The sequence below is a fragment of the Suncus etruscus genome, chromosome 8 (genome assembly GCF_024139225.1).
Source record: "Suncus etruscus isolate mSunEtr1 chromosome 8, mSunEtr1.pri.cur, whole genome shotgun sequence".
Taxonomy (NCBI): domain Eukaryota; kingdom Metazoa; phylum Chordata; class Mammalia; order Eulipotyphla; family Soricidae; genus Suncus; species Suncus etruscus.
In genome coordinates this window covers 110632840-110655591 of record NC_064855.1, presented here as the reverse complement: position 1 = coordinate 110655591, position 22752 = coordinate 110632840, and the positions used below count along the sequence as shown (strand labels likewise).

Sequence of the window (22752 nt, the reverse complement as noted above, 5' to 3'; positions counted from 1 at the left end):
TTTTATGACTGAAACCCAAACTACAATCATGTTTGTAATCAATGTGCTTAAATAAAATATTATTATTAAAATTTTTTTTCCATTTTGCTGTTTTCCTTTGAGAGTGACTTTCTTCAGCACCACAGCACCACATTTCTTCCCTAAATTAGCATGGCCCATGAGCTGCACTCCACTTCCTTATAACTAAAATGAGTCTTGGCTCCTACAAAGTTTGGTACATCCATTAGTCAGTTACTTTCTGTCCAGAATTAATACTGCTCTGTCTTAGGAAGCGTCACCAGTTGACAGTCCCTGTCCCTTGGCCATGCATGTCTCATTCCTGAGACACTCCCCCAAATGCGTCAGACACAATGTCAGAAGCTTGTCAGTGGTTTGTTGAGGGAAATGTTTTCTTTCTGCCTCCACAGGTACAACTGAAAGAAGCTATCGAAGATCTTCCCGGTAAAATGGACACTGAACTAGCAGAATCAGGATCAAACTTTAGCGTGGGACAGAGGCAGTTGGTGTGCCTCGCCAGGGCTATTCTCAGGAAAAATCGGATATTAATTATTGACGAAGCAACAGCAAATGTAGATCCAAGGTACACAGCAAAGGCCCACGGCTTCTAAAAATCTGACTTGAAAAGGGAAAGAGTTCATGCTTCTGAGGAATGTTTCATTCAAAGTGCCATTTGTGGGGCCGAAGAGATAGCATGGAAGTAAGGCGTTTGCTTTGCATGCAGAAGGATGGTGGTTCGAATCCCAGCATCCCATATGATCCCCTGAGCCTGCCAAGAGCGATTTCTGAGCACAGAGTCAGGAGTAACCCCTGAACACTGCCGGGTGTGACCAAAAAAACAAAACAAACAAAAAAACCAAAGTGCCATTTGCCATGGAGATAGCTCTTAATTAATTAATTCTCTTAATTAAATCTCTTAATTCTTTTAATTCTGGAACACTCAATGAAACCCAAACAATTGATTTAGATCTTTGTGATATTATGAAGCATATATTATGAGGCATATTATGAAGGCATATGAGTTCTTTGAAATGACTCCTGATTATTTTGAGCCAATTTGAAGGGACAAGATTTTCCTTTTTTTTTTTTTTGTTATTGACAATGTAGTAGATTTCTAAGTAGACTTGGTATTTGTGCTGGTGTTTTTGAAGGATGGTTGGAAGAAAAAATTAATTTATTGATTGGTACAGAGTAAATCTAACTAGATGTTCTCTTGATCTGAATATTCACCAACTTTTCTATAGCAAATACTAACTATTTTCTTACTCTCTTCTTCAAGCATGGGTTTTAGAGAGGCCATTTAGTGGTTATCTTTTTACTTTTTACCTGTCCCTCCACAGTGATGGCCACTCAGGATGCTCTGTTGTGCCTTTTACTCGCCTTCCTAAAATTTTACTTATGTTCCTGCCTTTCCTTCTCATTGCTCTGTCTCTTCCAGTCTCTGGCTGCTTCCGTGTCATTAGCAGTTGTTGTCTTCAGCTCCTGCGGTCATTGCTGGCCTGTGGATTCTCCCCTGCAAGTTGCTCCATGACCAACTGATGATTTCAAAGCCACGGAGCCACTTTAAATAGACCTTTTTTTTTGAAAAGATATTTATTCAACAGAGCATGTGTTCAAATGTTAGCTTTTGAACACATGATTAACAATATATTATTTTCCCTTCCTTTGTATACTGTAAAGTCTTATGTCAGCTTTTACTAAACTCAACCTCTTGGATTCCAGAACCGATGATTTAATACAACAGAAAATCCGTGAGAAATTTGCCCAGTGCACCGTGCTGACTATTGCCCACAGATTGAACACCATCATCGACAGCGACAAGATCATGGTAAGACCCTCTTGCCAGGCCTGTCCTAACCTAGACTCCAACTTTCCTTGTCAGACTTGACAGAAATCACTTCATTTCCTGGCCTTTGCGCCATCATTCTTGATGGCAGCGACTCATGCTGTTTCAGCTACATATTCCAAACATGATGCTAAAGACTATCTACCCTACTATTTCCTAAATCTTATTTGAACATTATTTACATTGCCATTTATTTTCAAGATGGCTTATCATGAAACTGTTCCTGATTCAAGACAGAACTTTGTATTATAGGGTGCAAACCCCAAACAATTTTCTCTTTGACACTGTTTTTTTCCAAATAGGTTCATTTGACTTCAGCCAAAAATTAGCCTTTCATGCAAATTGTTGGTTAAGATAACAAACTTTCCCAGCTATGGTGATGCTCATGGATGAACTATCAGAGGAAACTTGATGAGAAGAGAAGAGTCAGTCAGAAAATAAGAGCTAAAATTGCAACAGAAAGGATGTAATGTAGGAAATATCTTACACCAGAACTAGAGATCCAGAAGAGGGAAAAAGTAAACACTGGGTTCATAATTTTAGGAAGCATGAGAATGGGAGATAACACAGAGGTTATCTACCTGGTTCCATCATTGCCTGAGCTCTATCTGTAGCATCCCCAGAGCACAGAGCCAAAATTAACTGCTGGGTGTGACTCAAATCTCCTGTACATCGCAAAAAATGTTTTAGGATGCAGGTAACTTACCTTGGGTAGACTGACCTCCAAACATAGATTCACAGGAGAGGCCAACGGAAGTTGCTCTTTACATCTCCTAGGAGAGTTCATTGGCCATAGCAGAGACGGAGTATAGGTGGGGCTGGTTTCATGTGTGCTTGCAGGAGATAGAAGGTGGTGTCAGATCTCCTTGTCAGGAGAGCAGTGCCAGATAAGCTCCCTTCAATTGATCTATTTATTGGAATCGAATGAAGTGCCCAGAGGCACTTGGAAGTGCCAGAAGGCCATGGAAATGTGGTTTGCACAAAGAAAGAAAAGGGATTTGGGTGGAGAGACCACCCTAGAACCACCAATAAATCTCTGACAGTCCAAGTTCCAATCTCTAAGTACCTGTTTAGTCATCCCTTCCGGGTTTGATTGGTTCTTTCTTGAAGTGCCTTCTTTCCTTTCTTCTCTTCTTTCCTTCTTTCTTTCTTACCTTCCTCCAGTGCTTGATCAATTTCCCTAGAGCTTAGTCTGTGGCTTTGTCAGATGAGAGAACCAACATTTTTAAGTTGGAATCTTATTGATTGCAAATCATCCCAAAGAAATGCACCTTACTTCCAGGATAGCCCCATCCTGCCTCTATTCGTGAGCAGTTTGCTCTTTTCTTCTTTGTCACATATTCTGCTGTCACCAAACTGCAGAATCTTGCAGTTTTCTGAAGAGAGGAAGTAAGCAAAGGAGGCCTGTGTCATGCACAGTAGACAATAGGTGGGTTAGCTAGTGGTAGTGATGATGGTCCTGGATAAACAGGTTTTATGAGCAGTTGTAGCCAAACTTTCCTTATGACAAGTGATAATGGTGCCCCTTGTCTTCTTGGACCATTTCTGGAATGTTTTCCTTCCCACCCTCTTACTTCAATGGCAAGTGGGTCCCTTGTAGGGGCATCAGGAAGAAACCAGAACATCCTGGTTCCTCAGGCCCCCCATCTGGAACTCCCAAAGCCAGGCATGAATGAGAATGAGCTCCATCAACTTAACCAACAGCAAGGGCCAGCACCACCCCCACCCAAAGGATCTGGGACTTCCCTACCAGCACTGGCAAGTGACCATGTGGCATTCGTGTTCACAGGACAGTGATGCCTCAGTTCCAGAAACATCACATAGCATCAAGCACCCCACATCTTGGTTTTGTGTTCTTTAATGGTAACATGTCAGTCTGGTCTCCTATATGGCTCTTTGCTTTATTCTCTTCTCTCACTTCTGATGTTCGTAAACTGTGTGTCCTGTCCCCACACTCCCAAGCATCTTTCTTCCATAACAATTAAGTGACTTTGTGACGTCGAACTGTTGGAAGCCCTTCTCAGGTGTGAATGGTTTGATCTCTGTGACATTTGGGGTCCCATTCTGTGGTGTACCTGAGACCCACCCATTTCTGGGAGGGGTCTTGGGAACCGGATAATAGGTGTGACCTTACCTGCAAGACCTCCCATTCCTGGGAGGGGTCTTGGAAAAGGTAGATAAGGCTGGGACCGAGGGAATTCGGCCCCTTTTTTGGCCGTTTCCTTTGGCCCGGAAGATGGCTGAAGTGAGTTAAGACGCAGGGCTAGCCAAGAATGGCTGAATGCTTAAAAGGTTATGAGTAGACCACACACATGTGGTGGATAGGGCATGAATAAAGTTAATGCTTCCTGATGCCTGTTTCTGAATGAGTCTGATTTCTGCCTTTCACCTGGGCCTGGAACTCACCGGCTAGATGGGGGATAAAGCCACGTGGCTGGGGCCTAAGCACAAAGGCCTCCATCCATCGCCATCCAGCCCCATCATTATTTATTTGACACAACACCATTCAAACCTGATCTTTACTTTAAAGTGTTGCATGTAGATGCTGTCATTTTTGCTCTTGGGAATTTGGGGGATACTGCTGCATTGAAGGTGGCAGCTATCTCCGACTTAGAAATACTGTCAGCATCCATTGCTGTGAATGATGGGGGGTGGGGAGGATGGAATACCAGGAGGGATGTATGGTGCGGATTAGATTAGCCTTACCCAGTAGCGTTTTACCCATAGCCCCAATGAGCTTCCCCTTCAGCAACCAACTTGGCTGCTCTTCTTAGATTGAGTCAAGTGTAGGAGTCTCTGCAGACTAGGATTGTCTAGGAAATTTCAAGAACCTCCATTTCCTCTTTTTTATTTAGTGCTTCTGTCCTGATCTTTAGCATGCTTTGTGCAAAGTAATGTGCAGTAGTAGGGCTTCCTTCCTTTTTTGGGGGGGATGGGGTCACACCTGTCAATGTTCAGGGGTTACTCCTGGCTCTGCACTCAGAAATTGCTACTGGTAGGCTCGGGAGACATTATGGGATGCCAGGAATTGAACCCAGGTCTGTCTTGAGTTGGCCTCGTGCAAGGCAAACACCCTACTGCTGTGCTATTGCTCTGGCCCCGGCTTCTTCATCTTTTCTTCTCCTTGTCCTACTCTGCTGCATCTCCTGCTCTAAATTTTTAGCCTCTATCATACTTTTAGGCTATTAGGTCTTCCAGGCTGTGTCCTCTCTCTGTCTTCACCAGATTTAGATGCTCAGAGTTAGGGGCATATGTGGAAAAGTGAGTTGTTTAAACTGTTCCCCAGTGGAACGACATTTACACACCCAGTTCTAATCTGGGGGAGACCATCCACTTGGAGCTCCATGGCCTCACGGTGCCATCAGTAAGGTCCCATCCCCAGGAGATGAAGACCCCTGCATGACTCACACCAGGGTCAACACGGATGCCTGGGGTGTGATGAGGATCTGACCTAGGGAACCCAAGAGACATGGCTTACTTAACTCCAGAAATAGAGGCGGAAGAGGGGGAGGAATATCCTCTGAGATTCATTCACTCCCCAAGATTCCAATCTCACCTCTTCCTGCCCAAAACTTCTGCCTGCCCATGAGCCTTTCAGTTTGCCTGGCAAAAAAATATGCATGCTCTTTCTGTCATCTTTGGATGGATGAAGCTGTTTTGAGGGGATTTGGGAAGCACTGTGGAAGTATCTGTGTCCTTTCCAGAAAACAAAAGTCTGTCATGTTCTTCTGAAAGCTTTAAGGATCTCAAGACAAGTCAGTAGGCTGCCAAGTCTAATGTTGTCAGGGGCGCGGGCAGCCAGTCTGGGGAGTGGCTGGGGAAGTGAGGGATGCTAATGAAAGGCATTACCCACGCTGTTGTCATGATAAAGTCGTGTAATTGCTGGCGCTTAAGGTGTAATAATTACATTTCGTTGCACTGGTGAATACTTCTACACAAAGACTGATGGATATGGTTTTGTTTACTGTAAGTAAATCAAACAAAAGGCTTGTTGGGAAACAACTGTGACCTAATTAATAGCTTTGTTTATATGTTGGCTCTCCAAAGGGATTTGCCCAGTTTTGGTTCATTAAGCGCCATTAATGTGTTCGGCTTAGACTTCTGTTTTATAAAGATGTTCGCTCCATTTTCACTTTATTAAACATGATGGGGTCCTCATGACAGCTCATTTAATCGTCTTCCTTTGCTCAGCTGCCACCAAACAGTGGAGCAAGACAGACAACTTAGAAATCCTCTTTCTCTGACTACTCGTCACTATCTCGGGGGTGAACAACTCACCTCTTAGTGTTTTCTGTTTTGCTTTCAAATTTCTGAATTCGCTACTTGCTTGAGCCTCTTTTCAGCCCATGTAGTGGCTCTTTCCCTCCGCTCCCTGCTTGCCCCACGCTTTATAACACCCTTGGATACTGGCCCTCTTTCCAGAAGTGAAAAACAGCCCAAGGAATTTCACCATAATGTTGCCTCTGTGCAAAATGGGTCCCACTGGCACACGGCTCAGGAATTCCTGAAGACAGGGTCATAGCGATAGCACAGCAGGTAGGGCATTTTGCCTTGCACACAGCCGGCCTGGGTTCAGTCCTCAGCATTCAATGTGGTCCCCTGAGCTCTGCTAGGAGTTATTGCTGAGTGCAGAGACAGGAGTAACCACTGAGCACTGCCAGGTGTGACCCCAAAACAAAAACAAACAAAAAAAGAATACCTGGGACAGAATCACAGAACTCAACACCCCAGATCCAGCTTCATAAGGTTACTGTCACCTCTAAAGGATATGTCCATGTCCCAGCTTCTCCTCTCAATGTTGACACCCCCACCCTTGAACTTAACACGCAGGAACAGATCCGCCTAGAGGAGCAAATACCATTCTGAGTGTGCTCCCAGGGTTTGCATGAGATGCTCTTTCTCCCCTTCCTGGAACTTAAACCACCAGCACTGACAGTTCCTGGAGTGGTTCAGAAAAAGCCCCACCACGATTTTCTGAAGGAAAAAAATTGCTGGGCAGGGAGGAAGTATAGTTGAGGAGAAGGAGACTTTAACGGGATGGGGGCCAGGGCATCCTCCAATGTTCCTCATTCCTGGAACAAATCAAGTAAGATATTGAATGATTCAGGTCCCAGTTCTTGTCAATGAGAAAAGCACAGACCAATTTGGGGTGGGTAGGGGGAAGGGTAAGCAGAGTCAGGTCGATGTGGATTCTGCCATCACCTGAGCAGGCTGGTCCTGGAACTCAGGGCCTCTCCTATCCACCTGGTTTTTTATTGTGGAATCTGGCCTGTTTGCTGAAAGCTATTCCCATCATTTGACATTTGCCTCATCTTTCACCCCATCTTACCCATCCCTTGCAGCCACTGGCGTCCTTCCAACCAAGTGTCTCCAGCCATGTTGCAAAGGGGCCATTTGATTTCTCCATCTAGGACAGCTGCCTGGTATCTCTGCAGATCCGTGCCTGATAGTTGCCTCTTCCTTATGGAGCTTATGTAACCCCCCAACACACACACACACACACACACACACACACACACACACACACACACACACACACACACTGTTGCATTCCTGGATAGACTCTGGGGACATTGACAGCCTGTTTGCCTGCATTGGATTTACTGTCTTATTTCACTTGCACGAGAAGGGGACAGAGCACCCAATTCTAGGAAATTTGGCTCTAAATAGACAGGCTTGGACTAAAAGCATTAGTAGAGCAGGTAAGCCACTTATCTTGGCCCAAGTTTAATCCCCCACGCCCCATATGATTCCCTGAACTCAGCATGCATATGCCCCAAGAACAGCTTAAAACAAAATCCAATAAATAAATAAACTATTTCAGTGGCTGCTTGCTATGAATTCTACCTGTTTTCTGTATAGACAATTTCCGATTGTTTTCATCTTTTCTGTCTTTGCTCAAGCCAGTGCCTTAAAAGTACTGAGAAGGGGGCTGGAGAGATAGCACAGTGGTAGAGCATTTGCCTTGTACACAGTAGACCCAAGATGGATGGTGGTTCGAATCCCCACATCCCATATGGTTCCCCGAGCCTGCCACGAGTGATTTCTGAGCGCAAAGCCAGGAGTAACCTCTGAATGCCCACTGGGTTTGATCCAAAAACAAAAAAAAAGCACTGGGAGACAAATGGCCTATCTGACATTTTTTCTTCTGTACCCAATACACCTCTCATTGCTGAACCAACTTCTGATTCCTCCCAACTTGCCTCTCTACTTCTTCGACACTTGATAGAGATGAGTGTCAAGACCTCAACACCCTTAACTCTCTCTCTTCTACCTCTATCTCTTGCCTATTGCTGTCTACCTGAGGCACTCACCCCTCCAGATTATTGGAGTCCCTAATTCATTGTGTGGTCAACCAGCAGTATTCTGGTTGCAGTTTTTTTCGCATCTAACTTGAAGCATAGACAGCAAGTGTTGCTTGGTATAGCTGGTCCCAGGTCCTAGAGAGGAAGCCACAGTCCTCCACCATAATTCCTATGTGTCCAAGTCTCTCTATTCCCAAAGGATTCTTGAAGTTTTTTGTCAAACTCTTTATTTGTGGGGGGGGGGGTCACACACAGTGGCCATTAAGGGTTACTTCTGACTCTGTGCTCAGAAGTCATTCCTGGCAGGCTCAGGGGACTATATAGGATGCTGGGAATCGAATCAGGGTCTGGCCAAATGTGAGGCAAATGACCTATCACTGTGCTATTTCTCTGACCTTTTTGCCAAATCTTGAGTGTGCTTGGTCTCTTACATGCTAGATGCCAAGTATTCTCATCTCTCTTTTCTCTCAGTTTAAGGCTCCCTATAACCAAGACTGGCCACTGGCCTCATTTGTTGCAGCATCAGGTCTAACTGTAACTAAAATTTAGGGTATAGGGACTATTTGCTAAATAAATTAAGAAGTAATAGGTGTTAAGTACCCTGATAAGTATCCTTCTCTGGAATTCACATAAAAAAGGAAGAAGACCATTTCTGGGTTTGAATTCCAACTCTAGCATTGCCCAAGTTTCTCTCTGCACTGTCTTTGTCCTCATCTGACCCTCTTGTTGCAATGACAGTGATTTGGTAATTGGTTCTGAAATTGGAAGGAGGGAGTAGTGGTATGGAAATAAAGGGTGGTTGGATGGATGCAAAGATTGGTGATTGAAGGGGGGAAAAAGCACAAAATGTGGTGGATAGGTAGATGGAAGGGTGTGAGGATGGATGGTTGAAGTAAAGAAGCATGAAATAAATGAGGGATGGGAGGGTAGGCTGATGGAAAAATGGTAAGTAGGAAAACAAGTGCCACATCTCTCTTGAAAATTAACAGGTATATTGTAAGGCATATTATAGTGAGTTCTCAACTCACTGTTTTTTTTCCTTTTCAAATTTACTATTTTTCAGGGGGTCAGGTCTAGTGGTACTCAGGACTTACTCCTGGGATCACCCCTAGTGTGCTCAGGGACCATATGGGATGCCGGGAATCAAACTCAGGTCAGCTTAGTGCAAGGCAAGTGCCTCCCTGCTGTAATATCACTTCAGCCAGAAGTCTCCTTTTGTAGTTGGAGGATTTTATGGCTGATCAGGTGACTATCTTCTTTGTGACACTAGATTTATATGCAGTCCCACTTCTTAAGTCTGGTGACTTCATTTTAAGATACTGTATTTTAATGCAATGCGGATCCTGAGTGTAATTGAAGAGGGGTATTTGTTTCATTTGCTCAATGTCCTCTTACAAAAGGTAAAAATTGAAGTCCTCGGGAAATGACCAATGGAAACCTCTATTTATGAAATACGATACAGAAACATTGATTTGCAAATAGGGCTCAAAGTATTTTTGACCAGAATGACCTTTCTGAAATTTATGCTGTTAATTAATTCCATTGATTTTTGAGAACATTGGGTTTTTGGTTTGGAGGCCTTTTTTTTTTCCCGGTTTTTCCCTACTTCCATATTTCTAGATATCAGTTAATTCTGAAAACTACTCATCGTGGTGGCATTCGTGTGCTTTTAGACAATATGAGAGAAAATGAAAAAATTTATCCAGCACTTGAGTTTGAATAAAATCAAAAGTTTAACAAGAGGGAACGGCGAGGTGGCGCTAGAGGTAAGGTGTCTACCTTGCAAGCGCTAGCCAAGGAAGGACTGCAGTTCTATCCCCCGGCACTCCATTTGGTCCCCCCAACCCAGGGTCAATTTCTGAAGTGCTTAACCAGGAGTAACCTCTGAGCATCAAACGAGTGTGGCCCGAAAAACCAAAAAAAAAAAAAAAAGAAGAAGTTTAACAAGAATAAAAATTAATAATACTTTCCATTAAAAAATACACTTGAGGCTTTTGTGCCAAAAACCTCGCCTTCCACCAATTCTGTTATGATTTTATTTTTAAGTATTCTTGTTACTGTTGCAGGATATAAAGTTCTTCATTGTATGAAGTAATTTGATTCACTTATTTACTTTAGTCTTTGGCAGGCGAGAGACCTATATTTTAAAATTACAATTTTTTTCCCTCTTTCAACGTCAGAAGGATTGGTTCTAGTCTATAATGCTATGCTTAAGTAAAATTACACATTCGGGGCATCTAAATTGGCATGCCAAATTATAGGACATTTTAATTATTGTGTCGATGTGACAGATTCAATTATTCTTGAACTCTTTTGAGAAAAACTGCCCTTAGCTACGATTCACTGTCGTAAACAAAAGATTAACAGGAAAATGCCCTTTATAAGACTTAATAAATGTTTCCCCAACTAAATATCATGGGACAGAATTAACAGCACTACCCAGATGTAGAAAAACACACTTCTGCTTTGCTCCAACCTATTCTCTTACGAGGAATTTGCTCTAAATAGGACCCAACCAGCCAAAGAGTATATGGCACCATGGAACAGCCTGATGCTTATCCCGAGCTCCTCATTTGGGCCAATTGATTCAGACTCAACCATTAGCCAGCACCACTCTAGAGGAGAAATGCAGAATTAAGAGCCCTCTCTGCTCCCTCTCAATTGCCTCTGGACATATTAATGAGCAATAAAATGGCTCAAAAGGCAGGCTGCCGAAGAGAGAGAAAAAGAGGCGAAGATAATTGTGAGAGCCGACACTGGCCGGCCTCTGCCTTTCTGCAGTCCCTGGAACTTGGAGCTCAATTTCTTAATTGCTTCTTTAGTCTTATCCAGAGAGAAAATTGGATTTCTAGTGATTTCCTCAGGGCCGAACAATTATGTTCCTTGAAGCTTCCAAGGTAGCAGCTCTTGCCACCCACCCCTCATGCCCAAGAGTAAAGTACAACCACCAAAACCAGCTGAGCACAGCCCCTGATCCTCCCCTGACAGGTTGTCTCCCTTCTTACCAGGCTGAGGTGTCACAGGGACCCCTGAGAAATTCTGGAAGCCTTGACTTCATGTCCACATTCTCTTGATCCTCTCTGCCTAGCTCAGCAATGAGCCTACTGCCTCTTCACTGCCAACTGATTGATATGATATCACCCTACTTTAGATGAATCGAGTTTGATTTTCTTTTTTTTGGGGGGGGGGTGATTTCTGGGCTATACCCAGAGGTGCTATGGGATTACTCTTGGCTCTGCACTCAATGGTCACCAAATAAGCTGTCGGGGATTGAACCCAGATTGGCCACATGCAAGGCAAATGCCCTCACCACTGTGCTATCTCTCCAGCCTTCATTTTTTTCAAATCAAGAAATTTACACATACAAACATGCACGCGCACACACACACACACACACACACACACACACACACACACTCTATGAACATCTGTATCAGTAGCCCTTGAAGCTCAGGCCATGAGCTAAATGCCCAAACTAATGAAAATAACCCCAGTTGCCCTTGGCAGAAGACAAAAATGCCACAGGACTGCTGAGTGCCCATAATAATAGTCTCAAACTTTCATTTTCTCCCTTTCCTATAACATTATAAATAATAAAAGGTCGGGATGGGCTTTTGTCTGCCTAGTCAAACAGGGTAATCAAACCATTTAAACACCAGCCAGGCAAAATAGATGGTACCACCCAAATAGAGCCTCTCCATTCTCCCTCGCCTGCCCCTTTCCGAAATATTGTCTGAGTTATAATATGTTGCTGCAAAACATTGTGTGCTAATGGCCTTCTTTCTGCTGATTAACAGGTTCTGGATTCAGGCAGGCTGAAAGAATATGATGAGCCATATATTTTGCTGCAGAATAAAGAGAGCCTATTTTTTAAAATGGTGCAACAGCTGGGCAAGGCCGAAGCTGCCGCACTCATCGAAACAGCAAAACAGGTGAGCTCGCCACCCCGGGTGGTAATTAGCGTCCGTCTCCACCATTCCCTTCGCACATGCTCCGGCTCCAGAGCTGGGTAAACGAGCACTCTGTGCCCTTTTCAATTATAAGCCTCCAGAGACAAAGTTTTTGGGGGGAGGGCTTAACAACCCATCCCAGGTTGAAGTCAGGTCTGCTGAGGATGCACACACGTGTACAAGCAGGTGTATCCTGAGGGAAACGAGGGGACTCCCAGATCTTGGGCCCTAGCAGCCCAGAAGACTACTGTTTGGAAGACCCATTCCATTTCTTGCTAAGAGGTGCTCTGTGCCTTTTAGAAGCAACTGTTGTGGAATTCAAGGAAGAAATTAGAGAAAAAGGATGGTGTTGAAATTTTCCAGAGTCTGATTAGGGCTGACAATTCTGGAGCCTTCTCAGATAGGGTAGGGGCACAGGCCCTTTTCTGCATGGACTACAGCAGCCCAGTGCCTCACCCTTCACACCCAACATTTAACCTTATCAAACTGCCAAGCTGCCAAATTTGTTTCAGACCTATATATTCTCAAGCTTTCATCTTAGTGTCAATCCAGTAGAATCACAGCAAACCTGGTGGGAAAGTTATACAGAGGACCACCAAACTCAGTGAATCAATAAGCAGGAACATGGAAAGTTCAACCAGCACTAACCACAGACCTAAATCCTCATACAGTGACTTCAGCAACATTGAGAGATAGAACAGTTATTTCAAATTGACCCTTATTGATCTAAGTTTTGATAAATCCATTTGCCTTTGTGTTGCATGAGCAATATCAAGTCAATTTGTTTGTGCCTGTGTGGAGGCAGGCCGGGATGGTGAGTGGAAAATTTGGGGCAACTGGTGAAGGGAGGTCATACTGGTGGTAGAATTGGTATTGGTGGTGGGATTGGTGTTGGAACATGTAATGCCTGAAACAACTGTTTGGTAACTCAAACAACAGTTTGGTAACTCAGTGTTGAAATTAAAAATTGAGAGAGGGGGGGGAGGGAGGGAGGGAGGGAGGGAGGGAGGGAGGGAGGGAAGGAGAGAGGGGGGGGAGGGAGAGAGGGAAGGAGGGAAGGAAGGAAAGAGAGAGAGAGAGAGAGAGAGAGAGAGAGAGAGAGAGAGAGAGAGAGAGAGAGAGAGAGAGAGAACACAGTGATGGAAACATTATTGGGCAAGTTTGTGACATGTTTTGTGGGTCCTGTTTCCTAATTATGTACAAAATAATAAAAGAGCCAGAGAAAGAACAGGGGTTAAGGAACTTGCCTTGCATCTTAACCCACGTTTGATCCCAAACACACCAGATGATCTTCTGAGTCCTGCCAGTAGTGATCCCTGAGCACAGAGCCAGAAGTAAGCCTGAGCACTGCAGTTTATGGCCAGAACAAACAAACACTGGACATGCTTAGTACTGTGGGTATTTCCTCATTCATTCTTTGCTGCATATCCCAGCTTTTCAGTGTAAGTGGAAATGACTTACACATTAATCAATGTATCTCAGCATAAGTGCAGATATAGAAGCTGTATTCTTGTATCCTACAGTCATTGTATATGGAAGACTGGCCTGACTGTGTCAACCCATTCCTCCCAAAAAAGTGATGAGCACCCCCTTGCTGTGTTCATAGGCCAGTGCTCTGAGCCATGTTTCCATCTTCCCGACTCTGCTCTGTGCCCTTCCAGTACCAGGCAGGGTACAAGCCTGCACTTTAGACATGCTAACCCATCATCACAGTATAAGCCTGTGAGAATGGGGAAGAGCAGAGAAGCTGGTTGGTTGGTGGTTTAGCTGTTGAGGGGTTGGGAGGCAGAGGGTATGTTTGATTGACAACCATGCTCTATGCACCTGGAGAGGATCTTTGAGCTGTGCCTGTTTAAGAGACGGGAATCAGGGCCTGGGCATTCATCAGGGCATTTGTCATGCATGCCTCTGACCGGGTTCTATCCCCTGCATCCCATATGGTCCCCTGAACATCGCTAGAAGTTATTCCTGAGTGCAGAGCCAAGAGTCACTCCTGGGCATCTCTGGGTGTATTCCTCCCCGCAAATAATGAGAGGCTGAGAACTTAGAGGAAAGGTGAGATCCAGCAAAACTCCTGAGAGCTGTACCCCACCTCCTCCACTTTTTGCTTTTGGGGTCACACCCAGTGACCCTTAGGAGTTAGTTATTCCTGGCTATGCGTTCAGAAATCGCTCCTGACTCCTGGGACCGTATGGGACACTGGGGATCAAACTAAGATCCATCCTGGATTGGCCACTTGCAAGGCAAAAAAAAAAAAAATCCTTCCTTATGGCCAAGGAAGGATGCTTGCTCCTGTACTACAGGCTCTTGGGACTTTTTCCAAAAGTAAAACTGAGATTGTGGCCTTTCGTCTACTCAGCATGTCTCCCTGTCCCAGTTCCCCTTCTTAGATCCAGTTCATCAGTGGGAATCCTTCTAGGTCTAGGCCCCAGGCAGCCAGGAATCTCCTTTGTTCTTAGATCTCAGACAAGTTCCACACCAAAGCAAGGGTACCCACCTACACTTCAGTCACTGCTGGGAAAAAAAAAAAAGCCTGCTATCGATCTGTGTGATCAAGGTGTTGAGTCACAAGAGAGATCACAGGATTTTTGGTAGAAGCTAGGTTATGGGAATTTGTTCAGTGCTCTTATTTTACTTTAAGGGCCCAGTAGACACTTTAACAAGGAAAGTGACCCCACTTCTTTCTGTGACTAGTGTCTGACTAGCTGGTGGCAGGAGGAATCAGTGATTAATCGCTTCTTTCAGCAGGGCATTCCACTTCATTACCCTTCATTTTAAGAGCAAAAGTACTCAGTTTAGAGTGGTAAAGGCCCCTGGTTCCTGTCCAACCAGCCCTTCTAATATTCATGGTTTACATTGGCTTGCTTCTGAAACTTCTGGTAAGTTAGATTTATTTTTAATGATCAGCTGTTTTTAACAAGAGACTTGTAAATTCTCCATAATTTTAAGAAGAGGCCATTCTTTTCAGTTGGGGAGGTAGAGTTGAGGGCACCCACAGTAATTTTCAGATATTCTTGGTTGGGTGCTTGGGACTCCATAGGTCAGGGGTCTCAAACTCAATTTACCTGGAGGCCGCAGGAGGCAAAGTCAGGATGATCCTTGAGTGCAAAGTCAGTAGTAAACCTTGAACATTGAGGGGTGTGACCCAAACAACTAAAACAAAACAAAACAAAAAAAGATTCCTCTAGGGCAGGGCCACAAAATGTTGGACGGAACGCCGCGCGTTTGAGACCCCTGCCATAGGTGGTGCTGGGATCAACCAAAGCCGTGCCAGTTTTAGTGATCCTTTAGCAAGTGCCTTTCTTATCCTCTGTACTAGCTTTTAGACCCCTGGGCAGTTCTTTTTCAGCCCAATAAAAGGTGACACTCTTGGGGCCAGAGAGATAGCACTGCGGTAGGGCATTTGCCTTGCATGCAGTTGATCCAGGTCAGATGGTGGTTCAAATCCCAGCATCCCATATGGTCTTCGAGCTGGACAGGAGTGATTTCTGAGCACAGAGCTAGGCGTAATCCCTGAGCACCACCTGGTGTAACCCCCCAAAATGCATTAAAAATAAAAATAAAAATAAAAGTGACACTCTTCTAAAGCAAAGAAACACTCTTCAAGGCAGAGAAAATTAGGTGCTGACCTTGTATGCGGTGACCCTGATTTAAATCTCTAGGCCAGCATATGGTCCCCAAAACTCCACCAGGCATCAGTCCTGAGCACAGAGCCAGGAAGAGCCCCTGAGCACCTCAGGGTATGATCCAGCTCACCCTCTGCTACCCCATAAAAACTTTAACCTAGTCACTCTTATTCCTCTCTCTGCACAATAGCCCCTCTTGCACCCGGGCTGCTTGTATGTTCCCTGAGTCCACAGTGTCTCTGTGCTGGCAACACACGGTGCAGCTGCTTTGTTCTTCTCATGGACACTGTTGCTCAGACCACCTCAGAGCCAGGAGCTGCTGCCTTGTCTAAGTGATCTCTCTGAATCCTGCCCACTCAATGTCTTGCATAACACCATGTTAGAATTCTCTATCACTATCCCTAAGCATGGACACTTGGGTTTAGTTTTACTTCCTAGACCATGACTCTCTCTGTTTAACAGGTGATCCTTTCAGCTGTTGTGTCCCTCTCTTCTTTGCTGAGTTCCTGGTCAGTATCTATCTTAATTGCATGTTTTCCTTTCTTCATGCTTATAAACTGGAAGCAATTCAAGGCTGGATATTTTTTCTCCAAGTACTGTTCTAGCTTTATCCTAAGGTTTGTTTTAGTTTCGTTTTTTTTCTTTCTTTTTTTTTTAAATAATATTTTATTTAAACACCTTGATTACAAACATGATTGTGGTTGGGTTTCTGTCATGTAAAGAACACCCCCCCCCATCACCAGTGCAACATTCCTATCATATTTTCTTAACTTTTCCCCTTTAAAATGGGACCTTGGAGCCAGAATGAAAGTACAGCAGGCAGAACACTTACCTTGCACAAGACAGACCCAGGTTCAGTCTCTAACATCCCATTTGGTTCCCCCAACCACTGCGAGGAGTAGTTACTAATTCCTGAGTACAGAGCTAGGAATGAACTCTGAGCTTTGCTAGGTGTGACTCCCAAAATCAAAATTTTAAAAAATAATAAACTAGAACTTGGGAGGGGTGCTTGTACCCAGTGCTGGAGACTGCTCCCTGGACAGTGTTCAGAGTCAATACAGCAGTGAATGCATCACATCACATCTTGAAATAATCTCCATCTGCTCAGTGGATATTTCTTCGTCTCTCTCCTATGTTCATCGTGTTGCTTCCCCTTTCCTTTTGATCTTGCACAGATCCTAAATTACTTTAGTTTTTATTCCTATTGCCCCCCTTTTTGGAGTCAGTGAATTTTTCCTTAGGAAAGAGAGAAACTGAGGTTGAGACCACAGAGACCATTTCATTTAGTCCCCACATGGGCAGCTGTTGTGTACTTGAGTATCTGTGTCTTCAAAGAAAGAATGTGGCACCGTGTGTTTGCTCAAAGGGCACCTCACAAACCCCTCCCCAATGTGTTTGACCAGTACTCACCACCATTGCTGAAACCCCCATTCTGAACACAGTCTCCTCCTGGGGTCTAGTTGCACATGGCAACCCCTTGGGATGTTTTTGCTTTTTGGGATTTCCAAGGACTATGGACTTCATCCAAGATTGGTCTTATTTGATCCCAAGATTCTGGTGGCCTAGGGTGACTTCTGAGAAGGGAAAGAAGAGGCACCACCCACTTATTCTGTGACCTCAAAAGCACAGCAGGCTGTCACATTGCTATGCTTTCCTAAGTCCTTGCCCCTGATCTGGGGTAAGGAGACTGAGGCCCCTGATGTTTCCTGGGCCAGGACTCACCTGTAGCCATGACCTTGGCCATTGAACACAGCCTGAGGGCAATCAGTGACCATCTTCCATGCCTGTGGTTGTGATTATGTTGTGTCAAGATCTGATTCCAAAACAGATCAAGGGGGTTCTGGGTCTGCATGTTCCATCCCAGCACTGCATGGGGTCTTGAATTTTTCTGGGTGTGACCCCTTTAAATTAAGTAAATGGAAAGATCTGACTCCCTGTGTCAACTTTGTTGACCCCTGAGAGTTGTAGTTCTGCTAAGACTTGGAGCTTTTGTTAGAGGAAAGGCCACCTGCTCTTACACAGCACTTTCCAAAACCTGGATCCCTAGGCTCTTTGCTCCATCTCTGCCACAGACAGTATCCTTGTCATTCTTAGACAAACAGAGTCACTCTGCCAGGTCACCCAGCTCCAGAATTTTCTCTTTACCTAAACCCTGCTCTGCAACATGGGTTCCCATCCTCACTGATTTCACGTCATCACAGCTATGACTCTGGGGTTCTGTAGAAAAAGAGCAAAAAACCTAAGTGACAGTGCAGAGGATAGGGCACATGCCATGCACAAGACTAAGCTGAGTTTGACCGCCGGCATCCCATAGGCTCCCTGAGCACCACCAGGGGTGATTCCTGAGTGCAATCAGGAGTAAGCCCTGAACATCACTGGATTTGACCCAAAAAGAAGGGGAGAAGGGAAAAGAGAGGAGAGGGGAGGGGAGGGATGGGGAGAAGAAGGGAGAAGGGAAGGGGAGAAGAAAAGAAATGAAATGAAAAGAAAAAAAAGAAAAAAAGAAAAGAAAAGAAAAGAAAAGGAGAAGAAAAAAATATCAAAAGCATCACAAAGGCTATCCCTTCCCTCCTCTACCCCGCCCCAATGTTTTGTTTTCAACGTTGTGGGCCCCGGGTGGTTGCTCCTGCTTTCTGTGGACAGAGGGGCCGCTTCTCCAGCCTTCCCGATGACACCCCACACTTAGCTCAGCATGTTGCTGCCTACAGAGTGTAGCCATTAATTAGCGCCTATGAGGTAAGTCCCTGTCTCATTTCTCAGATGAGGCGGACAGCCAGGCCAGTGGTTCCCCTCACCCCCAGATCACAGTGAGTCTCAGAAGAAAGTGGGTGTGGGCCTGCCTCTCCCGGGTGTCCCCCAAGTACCTCCAGGAATGATCCCTAAGCAGAGCTTAAATAGTTCTTGAGTAATACCAGATGTTTTCCCCAAACCAAAAACTAAAAATAAAAGTTGTTTATCACAAATTAGACGGGACATTAAAAAAGGAAAAAGATTGTATGGTAATAATACCCAGAAACAATAGAGAAGAGAGACAAGAGGGCCAGTCCTTCATAGGAAGCTTGACTCAAAGAGCGGAGAGATGGAACCGATCACTCTGGATAAGAACTGGGAGCTGAAAGAAGGGAAAGTGATATGTATGATACCCCTTTAGTAGCAGTATATGCAAACCACAGTGCCTAAAAAGAAAAAGATAGATGGGAGAGAGAAAATGTTTGCCATAGAGGCAGACTGGGGTTTGGGGTGGGGGGCAGAGCGGGGAGTCTAGGGATATTGGTGGCAGGAAATGTACACTGGTGAAAGGTGTTGGACATTGTATGCTGAAACTCAATCGTGAACACCCTTGTAACTGAATCTCAATGGTAATTCAATTAAAAAATATTTTTCATCGAGGAGGTTATGGGGTCAGGAACATGTTTCTTTTGAGGGGTAGGAAATGCTTGCATTTTCATTTGCCCTTTAGACTGCTTTTGCTTTCATCAAAAAAAAAATACACCACTCCACCACCCCGGGCCCGGAGAGATAGCACTGCGGCATTTGTCTTGCAAGCAGCCGATCCAGGACCAAAGGTGGTTGGTTCGAATCCCGGTGTCCCACATGGTCCCCTGTGCCTGCCAGGAGCTATTTCTGAGCAGACAGCCAGGAGTAACCCCTGAGCACCGCCGGGTGTGGCCCAAAAAACAAACAAACAAACAAAAAATAGCCCCAGTATATAAATATTAAACTACACAAAATACAGTAACAAAACAGTGGGGGAAAGTGCTGATAGGAAAGGAATCCTCAAAGATCAGTGTGTGAATTTAGTCTGGGGCCCACACCTAGCAGTGCTCAGGAGCTCTCTCAGCTCTGTATGTGGGGAGCCATGAGGTGCTGGGGATCAAGCCTGGGTCTTTTACAAGCTAAGTCTGCAGTCCAGCCATGGACCAATGAAGCGCCTTGTTTCTAAGCACTTGTATGAAGTGGAAATAGCCTTTCCAGCTTTATCATTGGGCTGACAACATCGATGGAGAATTCTTCCTTCTTTTTGTTTTTTGTTTTCTGTTTTTTGTTTTTGGGTCATACCCAGCAGCACTCAGGAGTTATTCCTGGCTCTGCTCAGAAGTCTCTCCTAGCAGGCTCGGGGGACCATATGGGATGCTGGAATTTGAACCGGGCCATGTGCAAGGCAAACGCCCTACTGCTGTGCTATTGCTCCAGCCCCTGAGAATTCTTCCTTCTTAAGCCACATTTAACCAGGTATCATTTTCCCGAGACTGATGCTTTTCTGGAGGGCCAAAAAACGGTGGCCATGAGAGGGAAAGAAAGTCTGCTTGACTGTCTCACAGGCGAAGTCCATCCCGTCCTGAGCTCGCTTTGATGTTGACAGCACCCACAACTGTATCAGGGGGCCCTGGTGGCATAAAGCAGATCCCAAGTCATCCCAGAGGGTCCTGCATGTGACGCGTGACAACCCCAGACAGATGGAGCATTTTCAGCTCTAAAGATGCCGACAGAACTTTTCACATTCTTCTTGGGTGGAAAGAAAAAAAAAATATTCCATTTGAAGTCCTTTCTCCCCCAAACACATTTTGAGATAAGAGCTCAAAGTCTCAACATTATTTTCATTTTGTTAGACGCATCTGTCAAGGAACCGAGATACGATAGAGCTCCTAAAAACGGGTGATTGGGGAACAGAGAGACTTGACAGCATTTCATTTCCTTTATGTTCTGATTATACATTTATCAGAGGCCCTGTATCTCTTGCTAGTTCAGCTCGAAATTGGCAGAATACAGGCACTCAAAGGCCGGGCAAAGAACCGGCCCATTATTTCGTCTGATCTTGCATTTGAGAGAAGTTGCTTGGTAGAGTTATTGTGAGGCCTTTGCTCTCCTGTAGCATTGTGGCCTGCTATCCGCCGATCGCATTTCTATGGGCCTCGGATCGGCGGCACCCGCACAAATTAAACGCGGGCCAGTTTCAGGCCGAGATGCTCGCCTTTCAATGGCTGTCAATCAGAGTTGATAAAATATGGGGATTACAACCTGATATTAACATCCACGACCCATTGTGCTCATTTTAGGTGTGAAAATGAGAAACCCTCATGCAGACACTGCCTCTCCCCGAGCCTTTGTTACCCTGTTTCTAATTTCACTCCAGGTTTGGAGCCTGTAAAATAAAAAAATTAAAAAAATAAAGGATTTTGCTTATCAATTTCAGACAGTGATAAAAAACATAGCAAGGATCAGGAGGATAAAAAAAATAATAATAAGGGACCTGCAGGTTGCCGGACATGAAGCCTTGCCCGGCTACAAGGGCCTAAGGGGGTACCTGCCTGCAGAGAAGAAATAAACCCCATCCCCCCATTTTCTATCTCTGGTTTTGTTTTAAATTGTGCCTTGCCCCGTGGTAGGATTTGCTTCCTATCCAGAAGCCAACATCGAAGCATATTGCTTTGGCATGGAGAACTTTATTTGGGGGGTCCACACCTGGTAGTTCTCAGGCTTCTTTATTTTTTAATAATATATTTAAGCACCATGGTTACAAACATGTTTGCAGTTGGGTTTCAGTTATAATAAAGAACACCCTCCCTTCACCAGTGCAACCTTCCCACCACCAGTGCCCCCCCCCCATCTCCCTCCTTCCCACTTCCCCTGCCTGCATTCAAGACAGGCATTCTATTTCTCACTTACTACCATTGTCATGATAGAGATTTCTCAAAAAACTGGAAATTTAGTTCCCATATAATTCAGGTTTACTTCTGAGTATGCTCAGGGATCACTGCTGGCAGATTTGGAGTGCTGGGGGTTAAAAAGCACTGATATGTCACATGCTAGGCAAATGCCCTCCCTGCTATATACTCAACTATGGCTCCCAAGGGGAAGAGACCTCTCAAACTTGTAAACATGCCCCTTTTTTGCACACCTGGTGTTTGGAGGTTTATTTATTTATTTATTTATTTATTTATTTATCTATTTATTTATTTATTTTGCAGGTCTATTTCCGAAAGAATTACCCGGATATCATGCACAATGGCCACATGCTTATGAATGCTTCCAACGGACACCCCTCGGCCTTAACTATTTTCGAGACTGCTCTGTAATCTTTCCAGGATGCCAGCTCTACTCCAAAGGCATTTCTCCAATCATTTTTGCACTGTGTCAGCTGTGGTTTTTTGTTTATTTTTTGTTTTTCTGTTTTTAGTCTACCGACCAATGCACCTACATGGATGAGATCATAGTTTATTGGGATATTATTTTTCCTCCAACCTTGTCCACTAATTTGACACTATTCACAAAATGATTTATTTTTATTTAACTCATATATATATACATATATATACATATATATATGTATATATATATATATTTTTTTTTTTTTTTCCTTTATCCGAATCAGAGGTGCAGGACACCAATCCAAGCTGTCTACCACGTTTTGTGCCTTATGAGGCTTGAGAGCCAAAGTTCCTTTTGTAGGGTATAAAGCAAAAGTCTTTGCTGATTTTTTTTAAAATAATATTTTATTGTACCCCTCCCCCAAATTGCATGTTACTGTCCAGTTATATCAGGGATTCTTTTACTTGAAGATTGTGTGACGTTGCCATTTGTCTCACCACTTTTTTAAATGTAACTAGGAGGATCTGCGACTTCCTCATACCCACCTCTACCAAAAGCCACCAACGTAGTGTGTGAGGAGAGGAGACACAGGGAGGGAGCTTTGCAATCGATCAATAGGCCCTGCACGTGTGAGGCCCTGAGCTCCATCTTTGGCACTAGACAAGAACAATCCCATCATGTCTACCTTCAGGAGCCCCCCAATGAGGTTCTTGCTGCTCTAAGAGCCATTTTGACGGGTGAGACCACAAACCCAAGCTCCTTGCTGTGGCCAGCACCACAGGATTTGTGCTCTGGTTCTCGAGTTTTTCTCAGTAATGGTGACTTGAGTATGTTGAGTTGAAGCTACTCAAGTTCTGACTGACCCAGTTATAAGGAAACTTTCGCAAGATCTCTCAGAAGAAGGCATAGATCATCCTCAAATTGCATAGACCGTTTGC

General features: G+C 44.5%; 1 protein-coding gene across 1 annotated transcript in view; it reads left to right on the top strand.

Annotated features, from left to right (window-relative positions):
• Positions 1–21952, top strand: part of ABCC4 (ATP binding cassette subfamily C member 4) — a 216663-nt gene extending 194711 nt beyond the window's left edge. Inside the window, exons 28-31 of the mRNA XM_049778722.1 lie at positions 408–580; positions 1720–1825; positions 11946–12080; positions 21694–21952. Of these exons, the coding sequence (XP_049634679.1) occupies positions 408–580; positions 1720–1825; positions 11946–12080; positions 21694–21801 (522 nt within the window). The 3' untranslated portion in view covers positions 21802–21952. The remainder of the gene's footprint in view (positions 1–407; positions 581–1719; positions 1826–11945; positions 12081–21693) is intronic.
• The last annotated feature ends 800 nt before the right edge of the window (positions 21953–22752 follow it).